Source organism: Canis lupus, chromosome X (assembly GCF_011100685.1).
Source record: "Canis lupus familiaris isolate Mischka breed German Shepherd chromosome X, alternate assembly UU_Cfam_GSD_1.0, whole genome shotgun sequence".
Lineage (NCBI taxonomy): Eukaryota > Metazoa > Chordata > Mammalia > Carnivora > Canidae > Canis > Canis lupus.
This window is the reverse complement of record NC_049260.1, coordinates 91,534,191-91,546,855: the sequence shown is the minus strand read 5'-3', so window position 1 is coordinate 91,546,855 and position 12,665 is coordinate 91,534,191. Positions and strand designations below refer to the sequence as shown.

At 39.4% G+C, this 12,665-nt stretch overlaps 1 protein-coding gene across 4 annotated transcripts in view; it reads right to left on the bottom strand.

The window, feature by feature from the left end:
* DOCK11 (dedicator of cytokinesis 11) overlaps positions 1–12,665 on the bottom strand; it is a 187,708-nt gene that overhangs the window by 25,496 nt on the left and 149,547 nt on the right. For all 4 annotated transcript variants that reach the window (XR_005386410.1, XM_038588149.1, XM_038588150.1 and 1 more), the window contains one exon: positions 4,231–4,337. Coding sequence is in view for 3 of the 4 variants with exons in the window: in XM_038588149.1 (XP_038444077.1) it covers positions 4,231–4,337 (107 nt within the window). In the remaining variant the exon portion in view is untranslated. The remainder of the gene's footprint in view (positions 1–4,230; positions 4,338–12,665) is intronic.

Genomic DNA, 12,665 nt, shown 5'->3' with positions numbered 1-12,665 from the left:
TCTCAATTTTATATGGAAAATCAAAGGATGTAGAATAGCCAAAATGACTTTGAAAAAAAAAGTTGGAGGGCTCACACTATCTGATCTCAAGACTTAGAGAGTAATCAAGATCTAATATATCAAGATGGACAACTAGGTCAGTGCTACAGAACAGAGTCCAGAAATAGGCTGCACACATATAAAGAACTGAAATTTGACCAAGGTGCCAAAGTAATTCAATCAGACAAAAGGAGAGTTTCATTTCTCCCCATATGGTATGAATCATCTAAATCTGTCTTGAACCTTGCCTTGACCTCTATCCAATTCCATGCTCAAAAATGAATTTTACATTATAGACCTAAATATAAAACTGATAAAGTTTATAGAAGAAAATGTAAGGGGTGTGCCTGGCTGGCTCAGTCGGAGGAGTGTGTGACTCTTGATCTTGGGGTCATGAGTTTGAACCCCACATTGGGTGTAGAGATTACTTAAGAATAAAATCTTTTTAAAAAATTAAGAATAAAATCTTTTTAAAAAAGTGTAAGACAATACCTTTACAATCTTGAGCTAAGCAAAATTTTCTCAGACCAGACACAAAAAGAACAAAACACTAAAGGTGGTAAACTGGACTTCATCAAAATAAAAACTTTGGGTTCAATAAAAGACTCAATTAAGAAATGAATAAACAAATCAAAGAGAAATTTGCAGCCCATATATCTGGCAAAGAACTGATATCCAGAAAATATTTAACAATAAATTAAAAAAAAAAAGAAAAAAAATGCCTGCAAAAAAAACAATAAAAAATGAACAATGTCATTTCTAAAACTAGGCAAAAGACTTAAACACACATTTTACAAGAGAAGATATATGAAAGGCAAAGAAGCACACAAAAAAGTGCTCAACGTCATTAGTTATTAGGAAAACATAAATAATAGGGCTCCTGGGTGGTTCAGTCGGTTAAGGATCCGACTCTTGACCTCAGTTCAGGTCTTGATCTCGGGGTCATGATTTCAAGCCCCATGTTGGGCTCCGCACTGGGCATGGAGCCTGCTTAAAAAAAGAAAAGGAAAATATAAATTAAAAAAAAAACACAATGAGATACCAATACATGCCTAACAGAATGGCAAAATCAAAAAAAGATTAGCAACATCAGATGTCGGTGAGGGTATGGAGCAGCTGAAATTCTCATCCATTACTGGTGGAAGTATAAAGTGGTCCAACCACTCTGAAAACTCTTTGGCAACTTCTTAGAAAATTAAATATACAACTTCCTTAGAATCCAGTAATTTCACTCCTTAGGTATTTATCCAAGAAAAATGAAAGCAGATGTCCACAAAAGGGTACAGATAAGAATGTTTAAAGCAGCCTAATTAAAAACAACCCCAAAATAGAAACAATCCAAAATTCATAAACAGGAGAATGGGTTCAAAAACATCAATTAGCAACACAATGGTATATTGTTTAGTGATGAAAAAGAACAAACTTTTTCTATAACTCAACAACATGGATGTATCTGAAAAAAATTAGGTTAAGCAAAAGAAGCCAGACACAAAAGGGTATGTACTGAATGGAATGAATGACCCCATTTTTTATGACACCAGTACAAGCAAAACTAATATATGGCAATTGAAATTAAGTGGTTGGGGGGAGACTGGCTGCAGATTGGGCACGAGAGAAGTTTCTGCGAGAATGGATGTATTCATTATTTTTGCTTCTGGTGGGATGTTACATGGATGCACACAACTGTCAAAACTTATCAAACTATTCACTTACGAATGTGCATTTCACTGTATGTTAATTACATCTTTAAAAAAACTACTGTACATCAAAGGTCAGAAATGCAGTTTCAGAAGCAAATTAGATTTGATTACCATTGGTTTAATTCACATATTTAAATATAGGCACTAAATAGAAAACCGTTTGTAATTTTCATTTCAATAAAACTCATAAATCAGTGTCAGTTATTTTTCCATTGGCTTGGGCATGAGGAGGAACCCTTCTCACATAAGCTGAAATGTGCAAAGGCTCTTTTTGAACATGATTCTCTCTGTATACGTATCAAAGAAATGTCTAAATTATTACTGTAGAACACACAAGAATTCCAACAAATGTGTTTACATAGAAAACAGATCATAGTTCTATGACTAATAAGAAATGTTACTGTTCTTGAGAGTGAAAGAGTCAGGCTCACGGCTATTTCTATGAATAAGTTGAAGCTGTTATTTGGAAGACAAAAATGTTACTTCAGTTGTGCTGAACCTTTTATCTTCCACTAACTCCCCTGAAACCTTCCACTGTCAGCCCATAACAAATGGAGGTCTCTGGGAAATCACCAAGGTCCAACTAGGACCAAAAATAAATAAATAAATAAGTGAATTAACTTATGCAAAGCTTCACAATCAAAAATTGAGCTGGAATTAAAATTCAAGTTTCTTGAGTATCTGTTATGATTGACTTAGCAAACATGCCCTAAATATCTACTCTTCTAGGTTCTGGGGCAAAAGGTAATGTCACTGTCAAGTAGGCCAGCAATCAAGTCTGATGTTCATGTGGCACTTAATGAGTTACAAAGAGCCTTCACATTTATTTTGAAGTGACTGAGATGATGTATTGTCCTAATGTTACTGATGAGGTGAGAGACCCTATAGAAAGAGTAGCCAAAGCTTCTAGGCATGTCATTTTAGCTAAATGAGCCAGAGCTAACTTGAGATTGTCTTGTATTAAAAAAAAAAAAACAACAATTCATAAAGTATAATAAAGTATGTATCTGTCACTTCAACCTGATTGCTTAGGTTTCTTAACACAACTTAAAAAAATAAACTTATTTAAACAGGACTATAGCCCCTTGAAGTTCTGCTTTTGTTCTTTTTTTTCATCTTCTTATTCTTTGCAAACTTCTCTGTGGTTCAGTCTTTGGTTCTCTGGTCTTCACTGGCTATGTTATCTCCCATCCTCACTCTTTGCTTTTTGGCTCTCACACAGATAACTTCCAGATGTGGATCTCCAACCCTGAACTCCCTCCTCAGATTTGGTTCCAAACTTCTAATGGCCTGATGGTTATTTCCATCTCGATAAGTTTCTACTTCAAATTCAACACACACCAAAAACAGAATTTGTTGCTTTCCCTGGAAAATCATTCACCTGTGGTTTTTCTGGAATAGCCAAACCCCAAAGCTCAGAGCTACCTTTGATTCTTTGCCTTCCACAGCCAGCAGGACTTCCTCTTCATAGTGTTTTGTGACTGTCAGCCTGTGGGTTTTGGCCCTGACTGCCTTCTCTGGACTCCTAGGCATCACTCTCTCTAGCCTATGCCTTCAATATGTCTCCCATATTACCACCAAATTACCCTCTCTTCTTCCTTGCTTTCAGCCTGCCATTATTCTGCCCCAAAACCTTTGAGAGCAATTCAACATTCTGCTGAATAAAGCCCAAATGTTCCAAGTTTCTAAAAAATCTGACCTCACTTACTTCTCTTCTCTAAGGTGAATCCATTGGGTTTAGCCAAAAGGATCCATTCCATGGCGCCAAGGCCTTATACTATCCCACCTCATAGCTTTTGTCCCTGATACTCTCCTCCTCTGTCAGACTGCCTTCACAGAGTCTTCTTTCTTCACCCCCCTCTAATCACAGCTTGCTGTTCTATCTCAGCTCAAAGGCATCTCTCTCACCTTTGACCCTACATGGAACACACTGTTTATATTATTCAAATGGTATGGTCTTGTTCCCCACCACCCCATCCCATGTCAGTGCATTAGCTGTTCAGGTAGACAGTGGAGGTCAGGGTTTAGTCCCAGGTAATTATTTTATAGCACCTACATCACCAGGTCCAGAGCCTTGCTCATACGTCAATAAATTTTTTTGACTGACAATCAAAGCTGTTTGGTATCCATGTGAAGTTCACAGCAGAAATTTTCCATTTTTAAAACTACTTTTACGTATCCTCTGCTTCACTGTTACATTGTTAGCTATGTTTTTTTATGGAGTTTTTTCCCAAAGTATGTTGACGCCGATCTGGTTATTGGGATGGTAATTTGAAGATGATAAATATCGCCTAATACCAGACAATAGGAACAGTTCCAGAGGCAGGGCTCCACATTCCAAATAGGGACATCTCTGCCCTGGGCAGTTTTAATGCTTACAGTTCATCAGTCCTTAGTTACCTTCCAAATTAAGTTAGCTGTAATAATTTTTTAATATAAATTTTAAGAAGTTAAATTTATATAACTGGCATTTCAGGGCCTGGAATCTTACTTCACTATAATGGACATCCATCATTCCAGCATCTTCTTTCATTGCTCCTTCTTCATCTATGTTGGGAGTAATTTTCTTGAAGGCTGAACATCCATTAGGGAATAATTCTGTATGGATAGAAAGCAGTGAAATGAATTTATTTTTTTTAAGTGTTTTGTAAATAACAGCCCTATAGGGACTGGTTACCCTCAAAAACAAATACAGATATTTTTGTTTGTGCAGATCGAAATCATAAGTGCAATATTCAGTCTGTAGAGAATTTTACAAATGATTCTCATCCCTACACATCTTACCAGTCTTTTCCTCCCAAAATGAGCTCAACTAACCAACAAGTAAGTTTCACTTGCGACTATGCATCATCTTCAATGGCTAGTATAGTAAATGTTCCCCTCGTGTCATCTAACACTTTGATCCTGTATGTTTCTGGTTTGTACCTAACCAAGGAAGGCATGCGCTTTTCAGGTAACCAGAGAATGAACTTTTGTAACAACTTCTAGTTCCTAACTTCACTGTAGAACTGGAAAAGGAAGTGGGTTGTTGGAGAAAGCCTAGCCTATGATTTGTAAGAGAAGAAAACATATGGCAGGGCTGAAGCATCCTTGGAGAAAAGGGACCAGGCACCAGGAGAATCAGAGCTTCTGGCAGTTGGATAGCTTCAGGTCTATCACTAAGTGTGTGCATTTAGACCTGCTCATCTCTCCAGAGCTGTACAAAGTTTCATCGGCTGTAAAACAGAGATAATGGCTACTTCATGAGAATGAAAGGAATGCAAAGTGTTTAGAACAGACCTTCGCATTTAGGGAGGGCTGAATGAATTATTAATGACCAAAGCTACCAAGAAATAAATAGGCTTTTCCAAGATATGACAACTGTTGCTAGCTGGTATAGTGAGTCTACAGCTGGACCCCTGGGAAGTAGCAAGTGAGCTCAAGCTGAGAACAGCTGCTATAGGATTGTAGACCAAATGGTTCCCATCAAGCAAGAGTCTAGGTATAGGAGGCAGGCCACGTGGCTGTCCTACACGTTCTGGACAGGAGAACACATCCAAAAAACTCCTGTTGTGGCTGCCTTTATTTAGCCTTATGTAAGTGGGCTATAATTTAAGAGTCACAGAAAATCCAGACTCCTTATAAAAGAATCTGCTGGTTAGTAAAAAGTAGCTGGTTGCAAGCGAACAAAAACTGTTGCAATCTATCATTATACAACCTCTGGAATAGTGATGCTTAGAAAGCATGATCTACTCACAGCCAAAGTGCTGGAAAGCTTCCCGAGGTTAGAGGCTGGGGGAAAAAGAAGGAAGATTTAAGAGAGCCGGAGATTTCTCAGAATTCTGGTAGAAAAAAGGTCATGTATCAGGGCTTGGATTTTGCCAACTCCGCTTGTCTAAATGAAAGCTAATTAGACATATGTTGTCTGGTAAGATGCTTGAGAGAGCATGAGTTATCAAGGAAGCATGCTTGTAAGGGAGAGAGGGAGATGGAATTTGGGTGAGGGAAGATGGGGTTGTTCTGAAGTTTTTTTTTTTTTTTCAAGAATGGAGAAACACATAGGGAGCAGTCAGTGGATTTCTGTGAAGGAAGGAGAGGCAGAAATGAAAATGAGATCTACTTGGACCCAATGGACTTTAGGGCTGTTTTTGTTCAAAGAAATTAGGTAATAAAAGACCCTGAAGGGCATGATACACTTCATTTCTGAAGATAAGCATGCCTAAAATGGTCTGCTATAGACTTCTAGGAGGATTCTATTCAAAGTGCTGGACCACAAGATAAGGAACCTGCACCAGAATGTAAATCAACACATCATTTCCTTCTCTGATGGAGTCTATGGGGGAAAAAAGTCCACTGAACTGAGTATCATGCCCAGTGACATTGCTGATTTATATTGAGGATAATACTCCATATCTTGTTGTGGACCAGTAACAAACAGGTCTCCGATCCGCCACTCTTTGAGCAGTGCATTAGGAGAACTTTTTTGAAATTGAAGAGAAAATATCCTACTTGATCACCTCTGTGAAGTCAAGAGCTGAGCAGTGAGGAAGAGGGCCCTAAAACTTGAGTGACGCAGTAGAGCATAGTCCTCGACAGAGAAAAGCATCAACCCCCAAATGCCTCTGGCTGCTAGGTCCATGTCAAGGGAAGAAATTCTTGTCTGCTCTGAGATGTATTAAATGATTCCCAAATCTAGAATTTTTCTAGAATGCTGCGATTTAAGAGGAGGACAAAAAGAGGCAGAGTCTTACGCCTGAGATCAGATGAGGCTAAAGCACTTTGGGAGAGAGTCTCCTGATATATATTTTAAGTAGGAGGAGGGTAAATTAAGTTTTTTTTTCCTCTCAGAAACTGACAAGTCAACATCTACTTGGAGACTATTGTCTGCTTCATCTGGTGTAAAGATTACTGTAATGGCTTCAGTCCACTATTCTTGCTAAGTCTGTTACCTTGATTTTTATGCCTGATGACATAGCTCTACCTAGAGGAGACTATATCCCCCTGTTTGCTTAAGTTATTAGCACCCACCAAACTATTCAATGATACGAGGGCCCTTTCAGTTGTGAGGGTCTTTAAAATGCTTGGGGAAAATTCTGATTCCCCTTAGTCCTGGAAGGATTTTCAGTTGAAGCAAGTTGCTGTGTAGTATTCTAGAAGGAGCTTTTTGAGAGACTGCTATTGATCCTTCTGGTATATGACCTGGATTCCTAACCTTGCCCTTCATAGCTATAGCTTCTGTATTCCTGTCTGCTGTCCCAGTGAAAGCAAGATGCAAGCCATCCAAGGGCAGACCATTACCGTGAGCACAAATGATCCCAGGGAAAAAAGCGGGGAGGAGTCTGCAGGATGGGGAAGCAGTCCAACCCTTGATAAAATATGACTGCTGGTCAGAAGAAGGATAAGAGATTAAAAGTCCTGAGAGGAGGGCAAAAGAGGGGAAAAGCTGTGACTGGCAAGTAATCAGGAAATTAAAAAGCCTGCAGAACTTAAGCTATTAGATTCTGGGTATGAAGACTTGAGAAAGGGAACAACATTACCCTATAAGGAATGAAAAGAACAGACTCTATGGGAAAGGAAATTCCTTTTTCTGGGCTGTTGGGGGAGCCCTCTAGGACAGAAGATTTGTTGAACCTTGGACGCCACGTGGGGGTGGAAGAATGCAGAAACTTGATTCTTATCTTGCCCGGGGCTGGTGGTGGTGAAGGGGGTGGGTAGACAGTTGTGCCTGCCCTCAGGAAGAGATGACAGAGAGGTACATAGAGTCTAGCCTTCAAAGAATGAGATCTAGAATCTTTGGGGGTTTCTCAGAGAAAAGAGAAATAGGGACATTTAGACTTGGTTTTTATTTTATATCCGTGGGGGTAGGAGTAACCAACACCCAGAAAGCATCATCACTTAGAGGCAAGTTAGGTAAACGAATGCTCATGGCAATCCTTAGGGTCTCCCTGGTAGGAAGAGCAAGAGCTTTGGCTGACTGAAAGAAGTGGGGCAGTGGGTGTGGCTCGGAGCAGTGCACATCTCCTTCCCCTTTCAGTTCAGTGCCTGAAGCATGAAAAAAAGATCTAGAAAAAGGCCATTGCTTGTGATCTGGAGTCAGCCCCCACCAGACTCGGCATGGGGGGGTGCAGGGGCCCAAGCCTTCGCTTGTTTAGGCAACCACCCCATGGAACAAACAATTTTTCTCCCTTAAAAACTCTAAACAGTAGAACATCTGCCTCCAATACATCAGCTGGTCAGTAGTAGTATTTCATTACATCTTGATTAAAAGTTCTTTATAATGACTTCAAGAGAAACGGCACAGGATTCTGAGAAACCAAAATTTTTGCAAATGATAAGTCAGAGATTTAAAATCCATTCTAACTCTCCTTCCCTTCAGTCTTTATGATCAAAGGACACTTCACAGCAGAAAACAAAGGGTTGTTGATAAAACTTTTTTTTTCTTTCAGTTCTGTACTCAACTGTACTTTTATTTACTTGGTAAATATCCAGCTCTTATCTCGATCATCAAGCTCTCAGACTGGATAATAGGTTAACAGATTCAGTTTTTAACTTGTGTTTTAAATTATTAGCCCATGCTGGTATAATGAGCATAGTTTAATCAGCTAATCACCAAGAGAAGACATTCTGGATCCTCTGAATGACTAAAGCCAAGGGTAGGGGGACCCCTGAGGATTTTACACTGTCACCACTTTAGAATAAGGTTTGCAAGTTGAAGCAAGTAGGATTTTCCGAGTTTAAAAATAGATGGCAGCTATAAATAAATACATAAACTCCTAAATTTAACATTCTTTTTTGTTACAAATGCAAAACATTTTTTTCCAACTCAGAGAGGGGCGCCTTGATTTCTATGAAGGGTAAACTCTGAAAAACCTCGAAGGGATTATGAAGTAAATATTTAAATGGGGTCATGGGCAAAATGGGTGAAGGGAAGTGGAGAGATACGGGCTTCCAGTTATGGAATGAAGAAGTCACAGAAATACAAGGCAAAGCATAAGGATTCAAGTCATCGGTACTGTAAGTGTTATATGGTCACAGATGGAAGGGAGCTACACTTGTGGTGAGCAGAACATAATATACAGAGAAGTTGAATCACTATGCTGTATACCTGAAAATAGTTCAACATTGTGTGTCAACTATACTCAAATTTTTAAAGCACCATTTACACATATTGAAAGATGTCACACTGTTTGGTGTCAGGCTAGCTGCCTCAAGCTATGTCTAGAAAACCACGGCAATATTTATATTTTATTTTAGTTGCTATTTTGTCCAGTTTTACATTTGTAAAGCTTAAGGATTGATAATGGAGATTAATAATTCTTGATTTTTGCTTAATTTTAAGGTCTTTGGATTTGTGGAAACAAATTCTAGGGAAGTATTTTAATATATTTAACCATTTTCAAAGGACAAGAAACTCTTATTGGAGATTTCTCTAATTAAAAAGAGGAGAGGGACACCTGGGTGGCCCAGGGTGTGATCCTGGAGTCCAGGGATCAAGTCAAAAGGCTCCTGTGGGGAGCCTACTCCTCCCTCTGCCTATGTCTCTGCCTCTCTCTGTCTCTCATGAATAAATAAATAAAATCTTTAAAAAAAAGAGGAGATAATATTAACCTCACTTATCTTAAAAATACACTTAGAAATGTATTACTGTGTTTAGAGTTCTCATATTAGTTTATTTGGAATTGCAGGTGTACAATTTCAATGTTTATTTTGGCTGTAATTTCACGGGCAGACCAGTGATGGGAGAAAAAAAATCTCAAATGGGGCCTTCTTTTGAGAAGTAAGATTCTTCTATTTTAAAACCACACGTGTACTAAAAGGAGAAAACTAGAGTATGCCAATTTCAAACCCATGAATTGTTTAAAAAAATAATTCAGTATCAAACAAAGTGCTCATTTCAAATATAAGTAATGAATCTACATTTTAGTCATGAAACCATGCTTGGGAAGACTCATTTTAGAAAGATTCTCCTCACATGAGTGGTATTATACGAGGCAATGGAACACTGAGCCTTAGACGTGAAATAAAAACCATACAGTTAACTGTAGGAATTCTGGAGTTAAGAAACAAAAACAAAACAAAACATGGCTGTGTTCTCATAGACCAAAGCCAGAGTGACAGGACTCCCACAAGGCTTCATTTTGGCCTCATGTGACTCATTTAACTGCCTTAAAAGAAGTGGCTTGGCCATTGTGATAGACAGTGGAAGGTTTCTTAGCAATATCCATCACCAATCACTTTTGAAACCTAGCTCAACTCTTCTACTTCTTGAGCAGTTTTTTAAAAATAATATTTTATTTATTATTTATTTGAGAGAGAATGAGAAAGCAAGGACATGAGGGAGGTGGGGGAGAGGGAGAAGCAGAAGGAGAACTCTGTGATGAGCAAAGAGCCCGATACGGGGCTCGATCTCATGACCTAACGATCAGGACCTGAGCCAAAGGCAGATGCTTCACTGACTGAATCACCCAGGCACCCCGATTACTTAAGCAGTTTTTGCAATAGCAGCTAACAATACTGTTTTCAGAAAAGGAAGCTTTTGGGCAGCCCCGGAGGCGCAGCGGTTTAGCGCCTGCAGCCCAGGGCGTGATCCTGGAGACCCGGGATTGAGTCCCACGTCGGGCTCTCTGTGTGGTGCCTGCTTCTCCCTCTGCCTGTGTCTCTGCCTCTCTCTCTCTCCCTCTCTCTCTCTCTCTCTGTCTCTATGAATAAATAAAATAAAATCTTAAAAAAAGGGAAGCTTTCAGGCAGATTCTTGAATTAGACCTGCTGGATCCTGAAGCTCTCCAAGACCATTTGACTCCCTTTTTCTTTCTCTCCCCCTTGCTACCGACTTCCTTGCCAGCTCTATTGACATAATTGATATATAACATTGTGTAAGCATAAGGTGTGTTGATTTGATACGTGCATATTGCAAAATGATTACCACAATGGTATTACCACCACACATAATTACCATTTTGGGGGAGATGAAAATATTTAAGATTTACTTTCTCCACAACTTTCAAGTGTATGATATTGTTAACTAAGATCACTGTGCTGTGCATTAGATCTCCAGAACTCATTCATCTTATAACTGAAAGTTTCTACCCCTTGACCAACATCTTCCTTTTTCCCCAGCCCCTGGCAACTACCATCCACTCTCTGTTTCTGTGAAGTTGGCTTTTTTATTTTTATTTATTTTTATTTTTGAAGTTGGCTTTTTTAGATGCTACATGAAAGTGAGATCATATGGTGTTTGTCTTTCTCTTTCTGACTCATTCCACTTAGTCCCCTCAAAGTCCACCCATTTTGCTAAAACTGGCAGGATTTCCTTTTTCTTGTGGCCGGGTAACATTCTAATGTATATATGTGCCACATCTTCATCCATTTGAATAGATCCATTTCATTCATTTTCACGTTGATTAGCAGCTTTTCATATCAGCTTCAAGAACTCCTTTTGGCATTTCTTGCAAGGCAGGTCTAGCGGCAATGAAATCCTTCAGCCTTTGTTTGCCTGGGGACATCTCTGTCCTTCATTTGTGAAGGACAACTTTGATGGAAAGAGTGCTCTTGATTGCCAGTTTTATTCTTTCAGTGCTCTGAATATATCATCCCACTCTCTCCTCATCTACAAGGTTCTGCTGAGAAATCCACTGATAGACTTATGAAGGTTCCCTTGTAAGTTACAAACTTATTTTCTCTTGCTGTCTTGGGATTGTCTTTTGACAGTTTAATGTGTCTTAGAGAAGCTCTATTTCTGTTGTGTTTTTTGGGATCTATGAGCCTCGTGAACATGGGTGTCCAATCTCTCCCTAGATTTGGGACATTCTTGGCCACTATTTCTGGAAATAAAAGCTTTCCATCCCCTTTTCGGAATCTAAGAATTCACAGATTGTGTCTTTTGATGCTGTCCCGAAGATCACACACATAGGCTTCATCACTCTTTTTCATTCTTTTGTCCTTTGTTCCCCTATGATGAGATCATTTTTAAGGTCCTGGCTTCTTCTTTTTTTTTTTTTTTAAAGATTTATTGATTGATTTTAGTGGGGAGGAGCAGAGGGAGAAGGAGAATCACAGGCAGACTCCCCACTGAGTATGGAGCCCACCTTCACTACCGCGATATGAGTGGAATGCTTCACTGACTGAACCACCCAGGTGCCCCATCAAAGGTCCTGGTTTCCAATTCACAGATTATTTCTTCTGCTTGATCCATTCTGCTGGTAATGCTCTCTGTTGCATTTTTCACTTCATTCATTATATTCTTCAATGCCAGAATTTGAGTTTTCTTAAAAATTTGTATGTTTAGCTTCATGTTTTGTTCTTGTATTGTTTTCCTGATTTCATTGAATTGTCTTTCTGTTTTACTGTAGCTCATTAAGCTTCCTTAAAACAGCTATTTTTAATCCTTGATTAGGTAAATTGCAAAGCTCTAGGTCTTTGGCGTGGGTTACTGGAAGATGACTGTTATCCTTTGGTGGTGTCCGGTCTCCTCTGTTTTTCCTGTTCTCTGAAGTCCTGTATCTGATGGAGCAGTCATCTCCAACCACCTTTACTGACTGACTTTGGGAAAGAAGTACCTTCCATCTGCCCTACTAGGGAGTCTGTGGCTTTCCTAGACCTCCTACGGATATACTTGCTTCACACTTCTTGCTCCCTTTTGTGGCAGATTTCTTCAGCTTGTATGCCTTCTCTCCATCATGTAACACACCAGGCCAGGTGCTAACAGCTCCCTTTTGCTCTCTCAAGGCTGGCACTAAAGCTCAAGTCTGTGGTTGTTTGGTGGCCCTCAGATTCTAGATGGCTTCTGGTCATCTGCCAAAGCTTACTCATGCCGCCTATCAGGAGCACACACAGGGAGCCTACTATAGGATAAAGGAGTGTGGGGTTTAGATACACAGAGCATGGAGAATGCCTGTGGGATAGATAGGGGGTGGATCTATATGCTAAGTGTCACTAGTGCCTTGTTGG